We start from the raw sequence: 23863 nt of genomic DNA on the forward strand, positions 1-23863 counted from the left end.
GTGGGTGTATGAGAACACCTGAAATCTCCCGTAGCTAATTTCCAGTATTAAGTAGTTATCGGTGCTGAGCATTAAGTCGTAAGCTTATTCATTCTACGAAATCAATTAATTTTTATTATCTTTAGTTGCACAAAGGGGCTTTCATTCAACAGGTCGGTTTGTGGATACAATGTATCTATGGGCCATTGACCAACAGCTCTTCATTTCCCCACCTCCCTACACCTGGTAAACATAGGTCTACGCTGTTTTTATGCATCCTTTTTTTGGGGGGGGGAGATGGGGGTTGGTCTTGTGGCTTGAACTTGGCCTGGGCCCTGTCGCTGAGCTCTTCAGCTCAAAGCTACCGCCCTAGCCCTTGAGCCACATCCGCACTTCCCCTTTTCTCATGATTAATTGGAGATAAGAGTCTCACAGTCTTTAGTGCCCGGGCTGGCTTTGAACCACGACCCTCAGATCAATTCAATTTTTTAAGGCTCAACAGAGTGACATGAAATTTTTTTTTCTTTCCCTTCTGGTTTGTTTCACTTAACATAATAACACTATCTTTAATAATACCTCCATTTCTAAGAATAAAATTTCATTATATATTTGCTTTATTCATCAGTTGATAAGGTTGGCTATGTGTCTTGGCTATTGTGAATAATATTTCAATAGGAAATGGCACTGTGGGTCAAGTGGTAGAGCACTTGCCTGGAGCTGAAGAGTTAGGGAACAGCACCCAAGTTCAGAGTTCAAGCCCCACAACCAACCAAGTAATAATGTTTCAATGAACATAGAAGTGTAGGTATCACTTACAGGTCCCTGATTTTATTTTCTTTGAGAATATAAAATCCTGTATCTCTTCATCCTGAAGAGGCATAGCTGGATCATATGGCAATTCTATTTTTAATTCTTCAGGAATGTCTAATATTGTTTCTCATAACGTTTTCACTGACTTGCATTTCATCCCAACACTATACAAGAATTTCTTTCTCTCCACTTCCTCCCTTGCACTTAACTTTTGTTTTTAAAGTGTAGTTATCTTAAGTGTGGAGATCTCATTTTGGTTTTGATTTCCATGCCTGTGGTGGTTGGTGATGATGAGCGCTTTTTCATACACTTGTTGGCTGTGTGTCTCCTCTTCACCCCAGCTTCTTCTTTGGCTTCCTAGAGAGGTAATCTACCACTTAAGCCATGCTCCTAGCCCTTTTTGCTTTGGCTATTTTTCTAAGGAGGGGCCTTTTCCCCCCAGGGTATTTTTCACCCAGGCTAGCCTCAGACAACCATGATCGTCCTATCTATGACTCCCCAGGAATCGCCTACCACCTCATCTGGCTTATTGGTTGAGATGGGAATCATGATTTTTTTTTCTTTGTTTGCCAGAACCTTGCCTGAATTGAGATCCTCCCCTGCCTCCACATCCCCAGCAGCTATGATTATAAGGCATGAAAGCTTTTCCAGCTTTCTAAAAGTGTCTATTCATACTTTGTTTTTTAATCATATTATTTGACTTTTTTGGTACTGAATTGGGTATGTGTCTTACATATTTCGGAAATTATCCTTTATAAAATAGTTTACAAACGTTTGCTTCCATTTTGTCTCATGTTACGTATTGTTTTCCCCTGCTCTTATAGTTTGACCCTATTTCTATGTTTTTGCTTTTATTACCTGCATTTTTAGTGTGGTATCCAAAAATTATCACTAAGAGCAACTTCAAGCACATTTGTTCCTATTTTTTTTCTTATTCTCAAGGTTTTAGTTTCAAGTCTTCCCATATTTTATGCATTTTGAGTTGCATTTTCTGTATGGCATAAGGGCCCGATGTCATTCCTTTGCCTACAAATACAATTTTCCCAATTCCATTTGTTGAAGAGCATATTCTTTCCCTGTGTATTTTTTATTTGCTTATAAAAATCAATCGACTGTGTATACGTGAATTTATTTCTAATTTTTAAGTGTTCTCTCTACAAGAAAAATGCGATATATATATATGTGTGTGAGGTAAGGATTATATTCAATTCACTTGATTTAACAACTCCACAAGTGTAAACAAATATTGAAACATTATATAGTATTTCACAAATACATACATTTACTGCCCAATTAAAAATATTTTAAAAACTTGCATTGAATACATCTTCTGAAATTCAGAAAAGAGCCACCTACAGCGGGTTTCCGTAGTGTAGTGGTTATCACGCTCGCCTAACACGCGAGAGGTCCTCGGTTCGAGACCGAGCGGAAACAATCTTTTCTGTCCCCACCAAGCTTAGATTTGAGTTTTTGAGCTCCTTTCAGAATTCAAAGCCAGAGTCCACCTCCCAGCTGGCCACGCCCACTACATTCTCATAGGCTAGCGCAGCTCTTTGGAACCAATGAAAATCCAACTTCTTTAGTGTTGCCATTGGAGAGGTTGCAATTTACCGAGTGCTCCCCTGAGTTGGGGCATGCTCATTTCTCCCAGGAAATCTGAAAAGTGAAATTTGACGAAACCGAAGTTTCCTTTTTTTTTCTAATTATCTTTTCTTAATGTCTCAGTTATTTTCACACAGATACGTTTTGTGCTCTTGTCCTGGGCTGTTTTTGAGTAAATACATACTTAGTGGAGTGTATTTAATATCCTTGATATTTACTGTGTATGAATTGCGGGCAATAGCAGATAGTGAATTTGAGTGAAATTGGATGAGTGCGTAGAAGGTGGAGACTTCAAGTGGGGGATTAGCTCACGTGGAAGTGTCTGGTTAGCATGGAGAGATAGTGGGATCAATACCCATATTCTCCAGAGTTTACTATTTAGACTGCAGATTTTCTGATCTCTTGGGGGAAAGAAAAAGGGAAAAGAATGTTTCAGACATCTTTATTAACGACCTATGAATAGAAGTAGTCAGGGCTGACAATGGTCCCAGAAGCCCCTGAGAATAGAATGTGAACATGGAGATTATTAGGGAGTAGGCGAAAAAAGTGAAATTATTTACTGAGCACAGACTAGGATAACGAGAAAGCTCTGGACATAAGAACTGCACAATATTTGGAATGTTCTTACTAAATTGAACACTTAATATAACAACCTGGGAAAGTGTGATATATTCCATAAGGGAAATTAAACAACGGAGTCACAGCCATCTCGGCTCCTACCCAGATTCTGGGGCAATAAATAATTGAGTCCCTGACACCCTGACAGCTGGCCAGGAAAGGGGAAATCTGCCCACCCGTTTCCAGGCCTAAGAGCTATATCTGGCTATAAGGGGAAAGCCGAGAGGGCTTGCTCCGAGGAATATGTTCGGCTAGTGGAAGGGAAGCCCTGCTCCCTGCACTATGCTCAACACCCAGATGAGGCCCACTCTCTACCTTTGTTCTCCTTCAAGGGCCTGCGGTTCACAGACCAGCTGATTAGTCTTTAAAGACAAAAGTAGATAGGCCAAAAGGGAGTAAAAGTCCAAAAAGTAAAGTCCAAAAAGTAACCTGATCAAAAGCTGTTAGATTCTTGTGAAGGGAAAGGGAAAGTTATCTGGGCTGTAAACTTTGTTTCTCCCTCATAAGTCACAGAGGAAAAGGAATGTGAAATGTGAAATGGTTCCCCAAGTAAGCATTTATCTGTAATTCCTAAATTTAGTATTTGTTTGAACAACCATTCATTAAATCTCTAGATTTAAATGAGATTTAAATCTCTAGATTTGTAATTGATGTAACATTTATCATCTGGTATCTGCATTTGCCTATCTGTAATTGCTAACACAAAATTTTGCTTGTCTGCATTCTTGCATACACTCACCACCTGCATGTGGTTCTTAGCCTTTAAAGACCCTCTTGAGTAAAAGCTTGGGGCTACATTCTGCTATCCGACTAGTTGGGTGTAGTCCCATGATAAAGAACCTCTTGCTCTGCTTTTCTGAGTTGTTGGCAGTATTTTAATTGATGGCAATGTTTTTGAGAATTAGGATTCTCATCACTTAACCTTTATTATACTTTTACCACTTTATCTTCCTTCAGCTTTACCCATGTCCTTAATGATTTTTCTCTATTCCAGCTCATTCATTCTTTTATTCATGTAATGAAATATACTGACTTGAGTGGCACAGTAGCTCATGCCTATAATCCTAGCTATTCAGGAGGCTGAGGATATAGTTTCAAAGCCAGCCCAGACACAAAAGGACCTGAGACTCTTATCTCCAACTAACCTCTAGAAAAATGGGAAGTGGGGCTTGGCTCAAGGATAGGGTGGTAGCCTTGAACTGAAGAGCTCCGGGACATCACCCAGGCTGAGTTCAAGCCCTAAAGCCCTATGACCCCCTTTTCCCCCAAAAAAATCCTGATGCTTTCCTTCATCAGACATTAACTCAGAAATTCTTCTGTGTCACCTAGGTTTATGATTTGCCCCACAAATCTCAACACCTAATGTGTTTGTAAATTGTAGATACTTCCTGCACACATTTTCTACAATCTTTCATCTTTCCCATCCTCCATCTCTTCATGCATTCTGCTGTTGTGTTGCTGGATGATGGATTCTGTATCACACACTGAAGTGGGAAGTGGCCAAAAGGCACACTGTTCTATTACAGACTAGACAAAAGTAATGTGACCAACCTTCATCTATAAATATCTTCAGAATTTCACTTTCTGTCTAATTTCAGGTTCCTATTACCAAGCTCTGCAAAATTCAAACTAAAAATCATACCCAAAAATGTTGCTTTAAATGATTTAAGCCATCTGCTCAGATTCCCACACACACCTAAAGTTCTTCAGCTTGTATAATAATCTGATACATCTCAAGGTGCCCATCAGTCCTTCTTACTCAATGTGTACTTTACACACACACACACACACACACACACACACACACACACACACAGAGAGAGAGCTCCACTGAACCGGTATAGTTCTTCACATATTTATTCTTGAATCTAGTTCACGTCTCATGCGCATCCTTCAATGTACATTTCTTATTCCTTCACTTTGGTATGATCTTGCCCTTTTTTCTTTACAGTTTTTATGTGTCATTAGTCTTTGCTGTTCTCTCATTAATTGTAGATGTCTAACTTCTACACCACATGACTTTGCAAGAAGTGAATACCTATTTTGGACAGAGGGGATAAAAAGAGTAAGCAAGGTGGTTGCTGTAGCATAATGGTTATGAGAGGCCTTTGGTTTGAAACTGGAAACAGGTAGGCTAAGCTTGGTCTTGTGTCTTTTTCCCAAAAATTTGAGAATCTGAAAGAAACACACACACACACACACACACACACACACACACACACACACACACACACGCACACACACACGCACACTCACACTGCCCACACCAACCCAGTCTCCTCCTCGAGCTTTAGCTACAGGAAACCAGTGATAATCCCACACCACCCGCTCCTGTTCTACTTCTACTAGAATAGCTCTTTCCCTTCTTCTGGGTGGAGTTTTAGCTGCAACATACTTGTTGTTGTTGTTGTTGTTGTTAATTGTATTGTGGGGGTATTACTTCTTGCCGTAACATACTTTATTCAGATCTGGAATGTAAGCCTTGAGATCATGGCTATTCCAGAGTTTTCTTGCTGCAATATATTTTTTTTCTTTTACCTTTCTTCTTTTGCAGCAAATGCATGGCCACCGTGTCCTGGTCTTGGGTAATGAATGAGGAAGACCCTCAATCCAGCAGTAGTTTTCAAGTCCCATGTTCTGGACACTTGAGTCTCAGGAGCAAGGTGAAAATTAGGACATCCAGTGGGGAATTAGCTCAAGTGGTAGAGCGCTCGCTTAGCATGTGAGAGGTAGTGGGATCGATACCCACATTCTCCAGGTTTTACTGTTTGAACTTCAAATTCCTAATATCTTCTAATGCAATAGCAATCCGGACATTTTTCTTCTACAAGATACAAGTCTGGCAATATGCCTGCTGATGAACGGTTTATCCATTCTACCAATATGTTTTCTAGATTTGTGGAGTCATCAATGTGTTTCTCTTTTTTCTGCTTTTATTATTTTTTAATCCCAAGAAACACACAGAAACAATTTTTCCAAACTCAATAGTCTGTAGTCTGTACTCTGTACTAAGTGACTGACACCAGTCTTTCTACTTTTTAACTTCCCCTTTAATTTCCCTTAGAATTGCTTTTCAGTCCAACTGAGACAGTAACCATATTTTCACTTTAAGTTCTCTCATAGCTGCAGTCATGAGCTACTCCATTGTATCTTTGGGAAACATTTGATTTTAGGAAATGGTGGCTTTTGTAAAAGACAAGAAAGGTTGTTTACCATCGGGTTACAGACCTATTGTGGATGGATTAAGACTGTCTGGATGGATTGAGACGGGCTGTCCTGAACCTTCACCATTGGTAAGAAGCAGTTGCAGGCTACAACAGCTGTGTCCTAATTCATTTTCTTTTGCTTTGCTTTTTCTCTATCTTCCTTAAAGATCTTTACATTTGACTGACACTTGCCTTTTTTTTTTCAAATAACTAACCAGATCTTATTTTATAGTTTCCTCCTCTGTTTTTCTTGTGTCATTTTTATTATGTTGAGTGCACTGACTTTTTTCAGTGTTTTGTAAATAAAGAGTAAAGACATAATTTTAGAGATCGGTTTTTGCATAACCTAAACAGCATGTCAATTATAGGCACCCATTTTCATTATCTTCTAAGAAAACAAAATGTGCTTTTAGGTTTTTTTCTAAAGTGAATGAAAACGAATCTCTTCGGGATGCTTTTAAGTCTATTACTTCAATAATACTTTTTCATTTTATTTTATTGTATTTAAATATTAATACTTTTGGATTTTATTATATTGATCTTTTGCATTAACATTTTATATGAATGTGTGTACACAGTTGAACCCATATGTTAGTTCATTAGTGGACCATATTGAGGAGTACATACAACCCCTTATAGTTTATTTCTTCTGGCTTCAACTATAGCTTGCTGGCTGTACTCTGAAAGGCCATCTCACCAGTGTTCCAGGATTCTCTCAGACTCCCTAGTGATACCTTTACTTTCAGTTTGCATGATTATTTCAAGACCAACAGGATATCATCCTAACCCATAACTGCATCTCTTCAAACCTGTGTTAGTAGGAGGAAGAAATATTCACTATTGCCAAAAGGCACCATCATCCATACAAATACCCAAGCCACAGACATATTTAAGAAACGCACATTTAAATTAATATATCTGCAATCCTGTTTATTTAGGCATGTTTGGGAACTATTTGTTCATTCAACTGCTCTTCAGTAATAACCTACAATTTTGGCTGAGTATATTTATGCATAATGAAATCATCTATTGACAACTGTGAGAGAACAAAGATCCAGATCAGTTTAAAAGGGGAAATTTTAATATAGAAATTAGTATATATCATAACTTCAGTGTGAGGCTCTTTTGAGCAAGAATTACAAAAGGAATCTGTTGTCTTCTTTGGAAATATCTAAGGACTAGTGAGCCAGGGCCAAGAGATCCAGAAAGTAATCTGAAGAAAAGAAATAGATGATTCTTGTAAAGTCAGTCTAAGTTCCATTTCATGTCTGTCCTCTTAGCGCAGTGGGCGGCGCGTCAGTCTCATAATCTGAAGGTCCTGAGTTCGAGCCTCAGAGAGGGCAGTTTTTAAACCAGCTTTTGTTTTCTTTACACAAACTTCTCTTAACATTAAAATCACAAGAATGTTCTACAGTACCTCCCTTGGCTAGAGCTGGAACTTCATACCTTCTTTCCTAAAACAAGGAGACAGTACAATTGGGTCAAACCCAATTGGAGCCTCTATGGTTGGGGAGGGAGTCTGGATCCACTTCTTAAAGTCTAGAGGCCTCCCTGCCTTCAGTTGGATTACGCCTTGGAGGCGGTGGAGCACTGGAGTATATTAAACTGTCCCGAAAGGCCAGGTGAAGTGGAAAACTGACTAGATCAGAAATAACCAAAAGAACAGAAGCAGGATCCTAAGTCGCTGGCACCGTCGGAGGAGCCTAGAACGCCCAAGCGGGGGCTGGGCTACTCCACTCTTGGGTGAACCGGTTGACTTCTTTTATACGTCTGGATAAAGATGGAGAAGACACTAAATTTCTTTTTAATTTCATGGCATATAGAGCAGGAAATACTGGACTTCTCTGACATTCTGAAATCCGATCGTTTCTCGTTTCCCCTCCAATCCATACTGCAGGGCTGGTAACGTCTTAATGGACCCACCAACAGACAGTAAGCCGGGAGATGAAGAAGGCCAGGAAAGACCAAGGAAAGGTCTCATAGATGCTCATAGAGGAAGGGCTGAGCCCAGCGTGGCACTTCCATCCCTGTGATGTTCCCTGCTTTAGGCGTCTAGAAATACAAGTCCCCAACTCCATAAATGAAGGAGCCCCGTGCTGCCTGGAGAACTGAGCTCCGAGACAAGGAAAGCAAAAAAAGAGAACCTAGAGTATGGGAGAATAAGTGGACTGAGGTCTCAGTGTAGATCTGAACTTGAAGGGGTATTGGTTGCGAAGCATCCCAGGTTCTTACATTCAGAGACATTTATAGGAGATAAATTCACACAGGAGAAAGTTGGAGAGGGCAGGGAAGCCTGGCGTCATGAGCTAGCCCAACTGCTGGGTTCCCATCCCCACCAGACTTGTCACGTGTAATGCCAGTGGAGCAATAATCTCAGACACACTCCAATGATAAAGGGAAATGGTATAAGGTCAGGACTATTTGTGAAGGGAAAGTGCTGAAGGTTCCACAACAGGGGTGGTTGAAACTACCAATGCTTTATGTGGAGGAAGACAGCGACACCTTGTGGTGCTAGTAATTATTTATCCTTAAATGTCATGCACTCAAAAAAAAAAAAGATAAAGCAATCAAAAATAGAGGTTCTTTATTAAATCTTCGTTCTTCAGTGGAGATCTATGATCCTGTGTGAACGAACAAAGTGAAATTAAAGCACTTCGGCTATTTATCTAAAGAAGGCACATGCCAGTACTGGGACTTGAACTCAGAGTAACTCAAGGCTAATAACATACCACTTCAGCCACAACTCCACTTCCAGCTTATTGCTCGTTAATTAGAGATAAGTCTCAAGTACATATGTGTTCAGAATGACTTCAAACTGCAATCCTAATATCATGCCCTTCACAATAGCTAGGATTACAGGTATAAGCCAGCCTTGGGTGACTTTTGAGCTGCAAACTGTTCAAGCTGGATGTTTTTTTTATTATTATTTCATTCTGAACCTTTTTTGGGGGGTAGGGGTGGGGGGCATGGGGCTTGAACTTGGCCTGGGCTGTCCTTGAACTCTTCAGCTCAAGGCTACCACCCTTCCCCTGAGCCAAGCCCCACTTTCTTCCCATTTTCTAGAGGTTAACTGGAGATATGAGTCTCAAGTTCTTTTGTGCCAGGACTGGCTTTGAACCTTGATCCTCAGATCTGAGACTCCTGAGTAGTTAGTATCACAGGCTTGAGCCACCGCCCGGCTTGACTTTTTTTTTTTTTTTTTTTTTTGGCCACTCTTGGGCTCAGGGCCTGAGCACTGTCCTTGGACTTTCTCAAGGCTAACACTCTACCACTTGAACCTCAGCACCACTTCTGGCTTTTTTCTATGTACGTAGTACCAAGGAATTGAACACAGGTCGTGCATGCTAGGCAAGCACTCTACCACTAGGCCAAAACTCCTGGCCTGGCTTGAACCAAAAGAACAAATAGCAATCAAAAGTATGTGTGTTTGGGCTATTTGAAAAAATTTTCTCAAAAACCAGAATGTGACTTCAATAAAAAAAAAAAATTCCTTCAGAATACTTCCAGTGGGGTAGGGAGATATTTTCAAGTGAAACATTAGCATTTGGAAAATTTCATGAGCTTCTAGTTTCACAATCATTAGACACCTGATGACACTGCATGGTATTAAGGAATGCCATATACTGAAAGTATTCAACACCTTGAAAAACTAAGTATCAGTGGAACAATATCACTAACACCTAACAAACTTTATTATAAAATTAAACTATGTCCTTTGTCACCTGAAAAATTAAAGTTTTCTAACAACATACCTATGTAGATATGTTTTGCTTAAACCAAAACCTATTATCTACTTCAACAATTTGAATGTTGCAGGCATAAAAAGTTAATTATAGCTGGGCGAGGTGGCTCTCGCCTGTAAATCCTAGCTACTCAGGAGGCTGAGATCTGAGGATTGAGGGCTCAAAGCCAGCCCGGCCAAAAAAGACTGTAAGACTCTTATCTCCAATTATCACTAGAAAATAGGAAGTGGGGCTGTGGCTCCAGGGGTAGGGTGGTAGCCTTGAGCTGAAGAGCTCAGGGACAGCGCCCAGGCCCCGAGTTCAAGCCCCACCACTAACAAAAAAAAAAAAAAAAGACCTATTAAAGACTCAGGCCTGGTTGGAGTTAGTAGAGAGCCAATTCTTAAAATAGAATTTGTTGGATCACAAAATTAAAACATTATATTGGGGTGCTAACACCTTAGAAAAAGCTTTGATTCCTTCTGTTTGTCTGCACAAAGGAGTAGCTTATCTTGTTTTGCTTCCAGTTTTGAGGCCAGTTGCTGTATATAATGAGTAAGTACAGATTGGTAGTTTGGCTGGCTATAACAATATTCCGGGGGGAAGGGGATTTCTAGGGATTGAACACAGGGTCTTGGACATGGCAGTCAAGTTCTATATAGTGCACTTACTTTAACATCCTCAGCTCAACATTTTTAACACATCTTTTGTCTCTGCTTTCATGAGCATATTAATTCTCCATTAAAATACCAAATACTAATACCGACAGCTGGGCACCAGTGGCTAATGCCTGTAATCTTAGCTAGAAAAGAGATTGAGAGATCAGTTTGAAGTCAGCCCTGTGAGACTACCTCTAATTAACTAAAAAAAAAAAAAAGCCAGAAGGGAAGCTGTGGCTTAACGTGGTAATAAAAGCTCAGGGAAGAGCTCAAGCCGAGTTCAAGCACCAGGGTTGCCACAAAAAAAAAAAAAAAAAAGCCCATAAGGGGCTGACATTGTCCCTGACTTACCTGACTTACAGAATTATAACCCCGTACTACAACTCCTCTATAAGTATTTGTTAGGGACCAGGAGTGAGGCCTAGTGACAAGAGTGCTCGCCTAGCATGCACCAAGCCCTGGATTCGATTCTCAAGTACCACACATACAGAAAAAACCAGAAGTGGAGCTGTGGCTCAAGTGGCAGAGTGCTAGCCTTGAGCAAACAAAAAAAAAAAAAAAGTGTTCAAGGAGGACAAAGGCTCTCAGTTCAAGACCTGGGACCAGAAAAAGAAAGAAAGAAAAAGAAAAAAGAACAAAGTTGCAATTTCCATTTTCCTTTCTTTTCATCTAGCCATCTGTCACAACTTCCCCTCTTTCTCCTCACAATAGAAGCCTCTTAGAGCTCTAGAACTTATCTTCTAGCAAAGCAAACAGATACGAACTGGGGGAAAAAAAACGCTGTGTGTGTTTATGTGTTTATGTGTGTTAGTGCAACCATTTTTGTAGCACCTCCCTCAATTCCAACTCAACAAGTAAGTAGAACTGAAGCCAAGTACAGAATTTACTAGAAACTGCAAACTTAAGGCTCTTCCTTAATTTTGAGCATGTCAGATATGCACATGAACAGATGTTTTATTAGCTACTGAATTTTAGAACCCCACATACACTCAGTTCAAGCTACTGTTCCTCCCTATACTATTCAACACACTGAGAGAGGCTCCAAGAGGAACTGATGTCCACAGAAAAACCTAGACAATACTCCTTTTCACGTTTTCCATCCTCGTCCCTTCAGTATCAAACAAATTGCAGAGATGGTCCAATGATAACCACATCACCAGGCCTAAGCATCACATGAACATCTGCTTTATGCTAATACAGGTGTGCAGAAATGCTATTTTCTCACAGCACAATAGAGACAAAAACTAGAGCTTTTCAGAACAAATGTTTATTTAAGGATTAAAGGAAAACAAAAACTTTAAAGCATCAGAGTACAACTGAATACAATTTACCTCATTTGGTCTGAATCTTAAAAAAGTTACTCTAACTACTTACCTGAGGTAGATTTAGGTTGGCACTGCTTCAAGGGAACCTCCATCCATCCCAGAAGTTACCTTCTAGCTTTAGTTACAGGCTCCCAAGTGGTCCTCTCCAACCTCAGGTCATGCTACATGTTATATCAACACCTTTCCTTCCATGGTTAAAAAGCACTCATACCCCCAAAGTTCTCCATTTGAGGGATGGTCCATTGTTAACTTACTTACAGACTAGAAACAATTATAAGTAAAATTAGTTGAAAGAAGAGGCAAATAATTGCCCTGCTAATGATACCAACTGCACCCTTCCATAGTGATAATACACAGCCATAAGACTATTCTTCATTACCATTATGCCACACAACCAGTATTCTTTTTAAGTATTACAACTGTCGTAACTCATATGAATGATTCAACATGGTTTTTCACTAAAGAGGAAAAAAAATTTGTACTTATCACAATAGGCAATGTTTTTCATGGTATAAGCTAGTTATAAAAATTACTGAAACATGTCAGATCAAATTAACTTACAGTACTTGTATCCTAAAAGAAAAATCCTAGAATCAGATTATTTACTATCTTTATAAGCTATATCCACTGACCCTAAGATTATCATGATCATCATCAGGATCAAAGCTCACAGCCACAGTTAGCAGTGGCCAACTCTCTGAATCCAAATACCAACAATTCTTCTTTGGAGTTCAGGGATCTGTTGGATAAATTAAAGCCAACAGAGGAGTCTGACTAGCAACAAAATATTCACATTTAGAGTCCTATTTGCTGCAGAAATCGAAAACATATATTTAAAATTGTCTTTTAATCTGAGTGAAGAAAAAACTGAGAAGGAATCATTTATATATGAATACAAAATTTCTAGATAATGTTAAAAAAACTGTAATTACCCTGTTTTAACACATGCTTATCCTTAAAACTCCAGGGAATTTGTCAACTTCTTTCCCCTTCTACCACTTAAAATCCTGTATTCCAAGCCAAATATATACCTTATTATTGTGGTGACTGCAATCCTTCCCCTGGGATTAAAAGGTACTGTTCTCTTTCCTTGGCAGAACTGAAATAAATGAAAAATGTATCATTATGTGGCTTGATTTCTATAAAAGGAGAATGGAATGAAAATGATGCCAGCTTTGGAGTCAAGATGTTCAAAGTCTTACTCCAACACTAATAATGTATTATGTGTCTTCTCTGTGCTTAGAGTTAAACTGATCTTGACTTCCTAGGAGATAACTGAGGGTACTAATCATTGGAAGAGATGACAAATCAAACTACAACATTGTAACTATTATCCTGGAATTTGTATTATGAGTTGAAAAGAAATAAATCTCTTCAGTTTAATATGTCAAATGTCAATAACCTGGAAGACATTTTATGAAAGAGAAAATATTTCAGAGTAGGCCTCCACCTCACTACAAAACAAACAAACAAAAAAAAACCTGAGTAGTCTGCTGCTTTATGAGACTGATTCTGCAAAGGGAAAGCCATTGGAATAGTTCTGATCTATGATAACTACTCCTAACTTTTAATTCATTCTTTTCACAGCCTGTAAGAGTCCCATGTTATTCCTGTAGCCAAGAATAAAAAAGGAAATAACCAAGAAGCAAAATCTATAGTCCTTTCCCTCAACAGTAACACATCCCATATCTTATATCACAAGATTACAGTCCTTTCATTTACTGGATGTTTGAGTTTTAAAAAGTGAAAGTAAAGCAATCATTAAGTGGTTCAGATAAACAAAAATCATCTTTACCTGAGTAACCCATCAGATTTATCTGATCTGCCTTAGCTCCTTCCAGAACAAGCATCTGGGTTTTTTTTTTTTTTAAAAAAATGACTTTCATACTAACTGCATTTAAAGTTATCTCTATCATAGGGTTCAACTATGAGAACAGTTCTCATACAAATAATATGTACATAATTTCTCACCCACAATTAGAACTCACTGGAGCAAACTTTTCTGCAGAATAGGTTCTTTGGGGGCTCAACTAAGTAACACCAGAGCTTCTAGCAGTTTTTCAGACTCAAAAGTGTATATGGTTTATTTTGTTTTGTACTTATGAGTTCCCTGATGTACTACCACAAGAGCTGATCACAAGCTTTTCTCCTTCACATACTTCTAAGGTCTTCAGATTTTTTTCTTTTGGTGTAAACGGAAGTAAGGCTCTCCAACAAATGTTTTTGCCACACTCAAAACGAGTATATAATTTTTCACCATTACTCTGATGGGTAAGAAAGTCAGAGTTCTTTTGGAAGCCTTTTCCACATTTACTTGTCCCAAGGGTGTGTTTTCAGATGTCCAATGAGATGTACATACTGGCTGAACCACTGTTGACACTGACGGAATTTTGTTTTCTGGTGTACATTCTTTTAGGAGGAGAGCTAAGCACTAGAAAGCTCTCTTACTCACATGATTAGGGTTCCCTACCTATATCAATCTTTCTGTGAGTTATCGTTTGAACTCAGACTAATGGTTTTCCAAAACACAGCTCATTTCTCGAGTTTCACTGGACTAACAGATAAGGTTGTTAGGAGAGCTCTGTGAGTAAAGCCTTTCTGACACTTTCTACAAGTGCAAGTTCTCTGGTCCCCACTGAAGTCTGAGCACTGAGGAAAGTCTGAGGTTCTCCAGAGATCTTCATCTTAGTGAGTTCTCTGGAATGTGAATGCATTTTGTGTGTGTGCATGTGTGATGGTATAACTTCTTTTCTAGTCAAGACATTTGTGACACTTCAGATGCATGTGGTGGGTTGAGCTCAAGATCTGTCTCACTCACATTACAGATATATGGCTTTTCACCAATGTGTACTGTCTGATGTTGAAGGGCAGGGGTCTGATGGTAGCTTTTATCACATACACTGTATTTGTAACAGAGCTCCTCTGTCTGAGTTCTCATTTTCTGTTGGGAAACAAAGTCCATCCCTAAGAGGAAGCCACTCTCACACGCAGACCACTGATGTGGTTTCTCTTCCATGTGAATTCTCTGGTGTACTATAAGGTCTGAGCCACAGTCAAAACTTTTTTCATATTCAAGGCATTTAAAAGTATGAGTGTGAGTGGCCTGGTGTCTAATTAGGTTGGCACTCCGAGTAAAACTTCTCATACATTCCAAGCATTTATACGGCTTCTCACCTGTATGGACTCTCTGGTGGACAATGAGATCTGATTTCTGGCCAAAGCATTTTTCACAGGCACCACACTTATAGGGCTTCTCCCCAGTATGAACTCTTTTATGCACAATGAAGGCTGAACGGTGTCGATAACTTTTCTCGCATTTATTACATTTGTAGGGCCTTTCACCAGTGTGAGTTCTCTGGTGGCTAATAAGATCAGATTTCCCACTAAAAGCTTTTTCACACTCTAGACACTTAAATGGTTTCTCACCTGTGTGAGTTCTTCGGTGCCTTATGAGGTTGGTACTACGACTGAAACACTTATCACACTCACTACACAGATACGGTTTCTCGCCTGTATGGCTTCGCTGGTGGACAAGCAGATCTGAACTCTGGCCAAAATTCTTGCCACAAATGTCACATGTATAGAACTTTTTACCTGCATGGGTTCTCTGGTGACCTGAAAGGGCTAAATGGTGCCAAAAACTCTTCTCACATTTGCTACATTTATAAGGTTTCTCATAATTGTGGATCCTCTGGTGTGAAAGAAGATCTGAGCTTTGGATGAATGTCTTCTCACACATATCACATCTGTAAGGTTTCTCCCCCATATGGATTCTCTCACACATAATAAGTGCTAAGTTTTCACAAAATTTTTGTTCACATTCAAGGCACTGGTGTAGGTGATGATCTATTTGAGTAATTTCATGTACATGAATAAAAATCTTTTTACCCTTCTGAGGGCATACATGATATAACTTCCTTTTTGGAGTTCTCTGATTATATCTCTCTTCTGAAGTGTACATTTTCTATGGCTCTCTTCTAGGAACTTTTCCACTGGTCCTCTTGACCCATCATTGCTTTCACAGTCATTGTCTTGATAAGAACTTAGAAGATATATCTGTTTCAAACCTTTCGATCATAAGTAATTCACTTTTACCAGTTTCCATTTCCAGTATCATCCACATTATTTTCTTATTTGGTATCTCCAAATCTGTGAAACAAAGTAAAGACCTTATTAATATTCCTACAACTAAGAAAAGAATTATCAGGCAGAGAGTGTGGCCTAGTGGTAGAGTGCTTGCCTAGCATGCATGAAACCATGGGTTCAATTCCTTGGTACTATATACATAGAAAAAGCCAGAAATGGTTCTATGGCTCAAATGGTAGAGTGCTAGCCTTGAGAAAGCTCAAGGACAGTGTCCAGACCTTAAGTTCAAGCCCTAGGACTGGGAGGGAAAAAAAAGAATTCTCAAAATTAAAGTCACTGTATGTAGAAAAGACATAAATTCTGTCTTAGTGTCCATAAATGTTCTGTTTTGCCTGAACCCATTACCTGAAATGCTTGGGAACAGAAGTGCTTTGGATTTCAGAATATCTGCATAAATATGAAATGTCTCTGTCATTCAAGTCTTTACAATGTACCCAGAGGACAAACTTCAATATAGTCTACCTGTCTAGCTTTTTGAATGCCTGTCTTTTTACAAGTTCTACTCTTCCCTAGCTGTTCCTCATTTACATATATAGCACTCCACCCTTCGTTTCTTCTTCCTATGGATTTCTTTCTCCAGATATGTATGTGGTTCTTTCTTAATGCCTTCAGTGACTATCTTTGCAGATACCACTTCTCAGGGAGCTTTTTTCTAGCCACATTACTTAAAGTTGCTAATTGTCCCAACAATATCTACTCCCCTTTTCTGCTTTATGTTTCTCAATGTCACTTACCATATTCTAACAAACTATATAATTCACTTATAGTTTGTCTACTGTTAAAATATGGAAAGGGTATTTGTTTTATTTGATATTATTTTCATTACTACTAGCACACAGTACTTAATCTGCACAAGCTGTGTCTGAGTGAATTTTCATTGAAATTCTCCTTTTTTCTTCATTTGGTAAAGAAAAAGGACTGAAATTTTACAGCAAATGGAAGCCACTCGAAAGCAATACAGTCTGTAAGCTAGTAAAGGTACATTTCAAAAGACTGAAGAAATTGTTTTGCATCTGATTTATAAATGTAGACATATGTATTTATACATTTGCCCTAAGTCTTTAAGAAAGCTGTACATAGCAATGCAAGCCTGTAATCCCAGAACTCAAAAGGTTGAGACAGGAAGCCTTCAAGTTCTAAGTCATACTGGGAATATAGTGAATCTGAGGCCAACATTGATTACACAGAAAATCACTCAGTTTCAAAAGCAAGAGAGAAAAACAAAATCCATAAGATACGTAATATAAAAAGTGAACCTTAAGGCTGGGAGTTTGGCCTAGTGGAAGAGTGCTTGCCTAGCATGCATGAAGACTGGTGTTCCATTCCTCAGTACCACATACATAGAAAAAGCTAGAATGGTGCAGAGGCTTAAGTGGTAGAGATCTAGCCTTGAGAAAAAGAACCCAAGGACAGTGCTCAGGCCCTGAGTCCATGCCCAAGACTGGGGGGAAAAAAAAGTGAACCTTAAAGTAAACTATGAAATTTGATTGATGAAGTGTCCATGCAGGTTCAGGGATTATAACAAATGTACCACTCTCGTGTGGGATACTAGTGAGTGGGAAGCCTCATCCTGTGTGTGTTTTAGAGGGACAGAGGACACATGGGAACTTTCATACTCTCTATGAACCAAAAGTAGTCTAAAAATAAAGTCTATTAATGAAAGAATCAAAAAGAAAATTGGGTGTGGTGATATTCTCCTATAATACTAATTACTTAAGAGGCAGAGGTGAGAAGATCATAATTATAGCCAGCATGAGTGACACAGTGCAACCCTGTCTCAAAAAAAACCTAGGGCTGGAAAAAAATACCTGAAATACTGTTTTTAACAAATCAAGTTGGCACACATTCAAAGGTATGATAGTATATACATATATAACATACACAAATACATATATGGGGGCAAATATATTTACATGTTGCTGCTCACAGATACAACCTGCCCAGAGGGAATAACTAAGTATACTTTCACACTTGACTCACCAATCCCATTGTGACTGAACATACACTTCCAATAATATGAAAATATAAAGTCACCGTTATTCAACAGAAACAATGTTTATAACTGAAAACAAGAAACTTAAAACAATTTAAAGTAAGTAGTTGAAATAAACCATGGCATAGTTACTGAACAAACCTTGGTACACCCAATATAATGGGATACCAGGTAGCTATAAAAGGGATGAAGGGAAATTTCATAAATTGACAAAGTAATTTCCAGGAAAAAAAATAATAAATTTTAAGTTGTAGCCAGCTTGGGCAAGAAACTTCTCTTAGTTTTTTTTTTTTTTTTTTTTTTTTTTTTCCGCTGGTTGTGGGACTTGAACTCTGGGCATGAGCACTGTTCCTGAGCTCTTCAGCTCAAGACCACCACCCTACCCCTTGAGCAACAGTGCCACTTCCGGTTTTCTGGTAGTTAATTGAAGATAAGAGTCTCAGGGACTTCAGTGCCCGAGCTAGCTTTGAACTGTGATCCTTGGATCTCAGCCTCCTGAGCAGCTAGGATTACAGGCTTGAGCCACTGAGTAGGGCTCTGAGACTCTTACCTACACTTAACCACCAACAAGCCAGAAGTGGAGCTGTGTAAGAGGCTAACAAATGACTGCTTTCTTTTTCCATGTATCTTCTCCCATACCTTTTGATACTGTTTCCCTATCCCCAAACCCACATTAATATAAAAATGTACAACCTGGCCGGGAGTTTGGCCTAGTGGTAGAGTGCTTGCCTAGCATGCATGACCCAGGTTCGATTCCTCGGTACCACATACATAGAAAAAAAGCTGGAAGTGGTGCTGAGGCTCAAGTGGTAGAGAGCTCTAGCCTTGAGAAAGTCCAAGGACAGTGCTCAGGCCCTGAGCTCAAGCCCAGGACTGGCAAAAAAAAAAAAAAAAAAAAGTACAACCTACAATATCACTTACCATAGCAAGAAACTCAAGATTGTTTTACTTTTGATGTCAAAACGTCTCTAGTCCAGAACTATCACAACACTCAATGCTTCCCTCTCCTAAAAGAAAAAAAAATCAGTAATGTAGAAGACAATTTTGTTAAGTTATTTTTTTCCCCACAACTAGCCATTTAAATATCGTCCCATTTACTTTCTAGTCTTGGCAGCATTCTTTATACCTTACTTCTTTCTACCATTGCTTAGTTTCCCTGGCAAAAAGTTCATTCCTCATCTGCTCTACACAAAATGTCAAGAACCCTTCTGGATGACAAAATATAATTTACTAAAAAAAAAAAAAAGCCCTAAGCCTTGTTGCCTTGTTTCTGTTTGTGTTCATTTTTCTCCTTCAACTACAGCCACTACCTGGACCACAAACTGTAACTGTGATTATATATAATACAAAATTATATGTACTATAGGATCTCCAAAATAGTATGAAACGATTAAATAATTCTGCAAATATATTCCAATGCAACAAAACTAATCCCTTCATTGAAGACTGAGGAAGGTTCTGTTCAACGTCCTTTTCCCCCAACACTTTCCAATATATACGAAAGCTACAAATTTCTTAGAAAATTGTTTATTATGATATCTAGGATCGACAGAACTAAAATCTATCCTTTTAACTTTCCACTGAGCATCTACTGTCAGCCCTCCGTCCCCAGGGAGCCGGATCCAGGTTCTTGTAGACTCAGAGAACAGACCCCCTCTCATCCGGGGGGTCCCTGGGTGCTGCCATGCATTCCTGCCCCCCGACACAGACCTGTCTCTGGGCTGTGTAGGCCGCATCCCCAGAGCCCCATCCGCTGCGCTTACCGGCAGCGGCCAGTGCCGCCCCTCGGCCTACGGAGGGCACTTCCGGTTACTCTCCAGACTCCCGACTCTGGGCTTTCCGGCGGCCGCAGACTCCGCGGCGGTGGACCCAAGGGCCCAGCTTCCGGAAGACAAGGATCGAGAAGTTTGGGGAGCTGATGACACCTAGGAGCAGCTCCCTTTGCACGGCTAGGCTAGGGCCAGGTCGCCCAGGGGGCACTTTAAGGGCTTCCAAGGCCAGCAACGCTAGCCCTCACGGTCCAGCTGAGAAATCACCGACCGAACTCCGCCTCCGCAAGTCACGTGAGTTCCAGCAGGACTCCGGCAGGCCGCCCCCAGGTTTGGGACCAATAGGATCCGAGCCTAAGGAAGGGGGCGGAGCCTAGAGACGCCTGCGCCCTGGGGTCTTCACTTATGCGCTGGGGGTTGTGATTGCACAGTGAAAGACTGAGACCACTGGTTTTTGCGACCCCACCAACTCCTTGGTGCTCTACAACTGGAGTCTGCAAAACTTAAGTAGTCTCCAGAATGGTTGAAACAGTTGGTTCTGTATTTGTATTCTGGGCAGTGAGAACTTGGAGGGGAGTGATGGGACTGGCCATTACACTCGTCATCCGTCATTTCTGTTTCACTGGTTTCTTGAAGATGCTCATATCAAGTTCATAGCATCTATTTCCACCTGAATACCAATTTAGCCATCTCTACTGGCTCTGTGTTTGACAGCCACAAAGGTGCTTATGCTGCCCTCTTGATGATTTTGCTCTCAGGTCAACAAGAAAATGAAGAACTTCCTTTCTGGAACTGGGTGAATATACACATACACCGCGCCCCCTACTCCCCACCCATGGTTCAGACACTTTCCCTAGGTGGCCCTTTCAGCCACATCCTGACAAATTCAGAGTTTTAGCTGCAAAGTTCCTCACCACACAATTGCTATGCCTTTCTGTGTACAGGACCTTTCCTTTCAAAGAAAAGATAAAAACAAGAGCAATTTTCAACAGAGTATTCCTTTTTTTTTTTCTAGTCCTGGAGCTTGAACTCAGGCCTGGGCACTGTCCTTAAGCTTTCTCAATGCTACCACCCTACCACTTGATCCACAGTACCACTTTCAGCTTTTTCTGTGTATGTGGTAGGAAGGAATCAGATCCAGGGCTTCATGAATGCTAGGCAAGCACTGCACTAGGCCATGCTTCTGGCTGGCATTCCAATTTTTAAAACCACTCACTTCTAGTAGCAATGATTGAGAACAAGAGATTAAAATTCTGTCTTCTAAAACACCAAAGTTATACTCAGATCTACAGAAATCTCTACCGTGTTTGTGTTTTTCCTCTCATGTAGATGAGTAGAAGAAAAGGTAGGAAAATGGGGGAGGGTATACCTAAAATCTGAACAAGAAACTAGAAATGATAGAAAAGAAATTTGCTGAAGATCTGCGTAAATCCATCTCAAGCTCACATGAGCTCAAGACACGGTTTTTGGCAAAAAGCTTTCACACTTTGTGCATCACAGCTTATTGGTTGGCATGTTACTATGGAGCAGCTATGCTAATATGTGTGGCCCCCTTCTAATTGTGCCTTTAGCCAGAATAAGATGGTCTAGTTTTCATCATATTCTGCCCCCACTCCCACCCCCACCTTTTGTTTTGCGTTTTGTTGAAACTTGAACTCAGAAGCCTGGGCATTGTCCCTTGATTGCTCAATTCTGGCACTCAGTCACTTAAGCCACAACTCCAGATTTTTGGTGGTTATCTGGAGAGAAAAGTCTCTTATATTTGTCTGCCTGTACTGACTTTAAAACTTACTAAGTATTTGGAATTAAATAAGTTTTCACTGGAGAAGTCAAAGATACAATACTGATCTCAAAAAGAAGGAAAAAATGAGGCTTTGAAAGGTTATTAGTAGAATAACTAAAAGATGTATCTACAAATACCAATAAGGACCACTTCCTATTCAAAAACTTAAATGAAACTAATAAAATGCATGTGTTTGGATTTTTTTTTGCCAGTCCTGGGCCTTGAACTCAGGGCCTGACCACTGTCCTTAGGCTTTCTCAAGCTAGAGCTCTACCACTTCAGCCACAGTACCACTTCCAGCCTTTTATATGTATGTGATACTGAGGAATCAAACCGGGGTCTTCGTGCATGATAGGCAAGCACTCTATCATTAGGCCAAACTCCTTCCACTAGGCCCAGCTCCTGTGTTTGGATTTTTAAGAAAACCAATGAATTACAAAGATAAATACTATAAAAACAAATAATGAAAGTACATTACAGCTTGGTGCTGCATACCTGTAATGTTAGCACCTGGGAGATGGAGACAAGAGGACCCTAAGTTCAAGGGCAGCCTGGGTTACGGTGTGAAAAAACATTTCCCTTTTTCTTTTTTCTTCATGGTATCCTCTGATCTTTTCAGTCACCAAGAATGTTTTCATTATTTTGCATTGTAAGTGGGTAGTACTGGAGCTGGGAGTTTGGCCTAATGGTAGAGTTATTGCATAGCATGCATGAAGACCTAGGTTTGATTGCTTGGTACCACATATACATAAAAAAAATCCAGAAATAGTGCTGTGGCTCAAGTGTTAGAGCTCTAGCCTTGAGAAAGTTCAAGGCCCAGGGCTGGTTAAAAAGAAAAGTAGGTAGTCCTACCATTGTAAGTTTATCATACTATTTTTAAGTATGTGTTCCAATTATACATTATTCCATATTTAATTTATATGCAATTTTTAATGTAACAAGATGATTTAAGAAGTACTGATTGGGCAGGAGTTTGTCCTAGTGGTAGAGTGCTTGCCTAGCATGCACAAAGACCTCGGTTTGATTTCCTTGGTATAACATATGTAGAAAAAGCCAAAAGTGGTCTGTGGCTCAAAGGATAGAGCTCTAGCCTTAAGAAAGCCCAAGGACAGTGCTTAGGCCTGGAGTTCAAGCCTCAGGACTATCAAAAAAAAGGGTGATGATTAAAATAGTGAATGACTTTGGAAATATGTTAAAAATAAAAGGAGAACTTCCGTGACTTAAATATGTCGAAATCAAAAATAGTATGCTGAGGGGAAAGAATGCAGTCATACTATTCAGTTATATCTCACAAAACTAGAAAATCTGAAAGGGGTCAGGACTAGGGAGAATGATGAAAAAGGTAATACAGAATAAGATGAACTGTACATATAAACTGACATGTTGAATGATAATCCCTTTGTGCAACTACTTAAATACAATAATATGATTTAAAAGATATAGTGAGCCCAGTGCTGGTGGCTCCTGTTTGTAATTTTAAGCTACTTAAGGAGGGTGAGATCTGAGGATTATGGTTCAAAGCCAGCCTAGGAAAGTCCATGATTCTTTATTGCCAATTAACCACCAAAAACTGCAATTGGAGCTATGGCACAAAGTGGTAGAGCACAAAACCTTGAGCACAAAACCTTGGGGACAGCACCCAGGTCCAGAGTTCAATCCCCACAACTGCCAAAAAAAAATAAAAATAAAAAATACAAGGAATAATGAGTTGATAGAATGAATTATTTCTCAGTGTAACGGTGAAATCAAGACTATTTCCTATTTAATATATAATTGACTCATCGTGTATTTTATATATATATATTCTTAGTAATAAAATTTTAACATTATGCTATTAGAGTATAGAAGTCCCAGTATATCTCTATAATTTGTATTAGTATTAAATAGCTATGTTAGCTAGCTTACTACATCATTTTGATGGATATGTAATACCACTATTAAAAATTTTTGTCAGATGTCACCAAGGTAACCAAATGACTTTGTCCTTTGGAGTCTGCTAATCACGGTAATTTCTACCTTTCACTACTTGGTACTTTGCTTCTAGGTCTCAGGGAAACACATGCAGTTTTACACTTTTCCAATTAAGTAATTATTTAACTAGGCTCCCTGGGTCTTCAACTTTGTCAGACTCATTAAAAGTTTTCAGTTCCCATAAGATACTTCATTTAATGAACCATTAAATGCTGTTTTTACCAGGAAGTTTTCCTCTTTGCTGAACCTCAAGACCCAAGTGCTTAGCAATCATCTAGCT

The 23863-nt window shown here is 39.5% G+C and overlaps 1 protein-coding gene and 3 non-coding genes across 4 annotated transcripts; 3 read left to right on the forward strand and 1 right to left on the reverse strand.

Moving 5' to 3' along the window:
* Positions 1 to 2150: 2150 nt before the first annotated feature.
* On the forward strand, positions 2151 to 2223 carry Trnav-aac (transfer RNA valine (anticodon AAC)). Its single transcript has one exon. It is a non-coding gene; the product is annotated as a tRNA-Val (tRNA).
* A 3470-nt stretch (positions 2224 to 5693) lies between these two features.
* Trnaa-agc (transfer RNA alanine (anticodon AGC)) lies at positions 5694 to 5766 on the forward strand. Its single transcript has one exon. It is a non-coding gene; the product is annotated as a tRNA-Ala (tRNA).
* Positions 5767 to 7485: 1719 nt separating this feature from the next.
* On the forward strand, positions 7486 to 7558 carry Trnam-cau (transfer RNA methionine (anticodon CAU)). The gene has a single exon. It is a non-coding gene; the product is annotated as a tRNA-Met (tRNA).
* A 4309-nt stretch (positions 7559 to 11867) lies between these two features.
* Znf322 (zinc finger protein 322) lies at positions 11868 to 20071 on the reverse strand. The gene is made up of 3 exons (XM_090356184.1): positions 19824 to 20071; positions 18982 to 19067; positions 11868 to 16070 (listed from the first exon to the last, which is right to left on the reverse strand). The coding sequence occupies exon 3, from the start codon at positions 15880 to 15882 to the stop codon at positions 14677 to 14679; it is 1206 nt and encodes a 401-aa protein (XP_090212310.1). The 5' UTR covers positions 15883 to 16070; positions 18982 to 19067; positions 19824 to 20071; the 3' UTR covers positions 11868 to 14676.
* Positions 20072 to 23863: the final 3792 nt, after the last annotated feature.

Source organism: Megascapheus bottae, chromosome 22 (genome assembly GCF_031878675.1).
Source record: "Megascapheus bottae isolate mThoBot1 chromosome 22, mThoBot2.hap1, whole genome shotgun sequence".
NCBI lineage: Eukaryota > Metazoa > Chordata > Mammalia > Rodentia > Geomyidae > Megascapheus > Megascapheus bottae.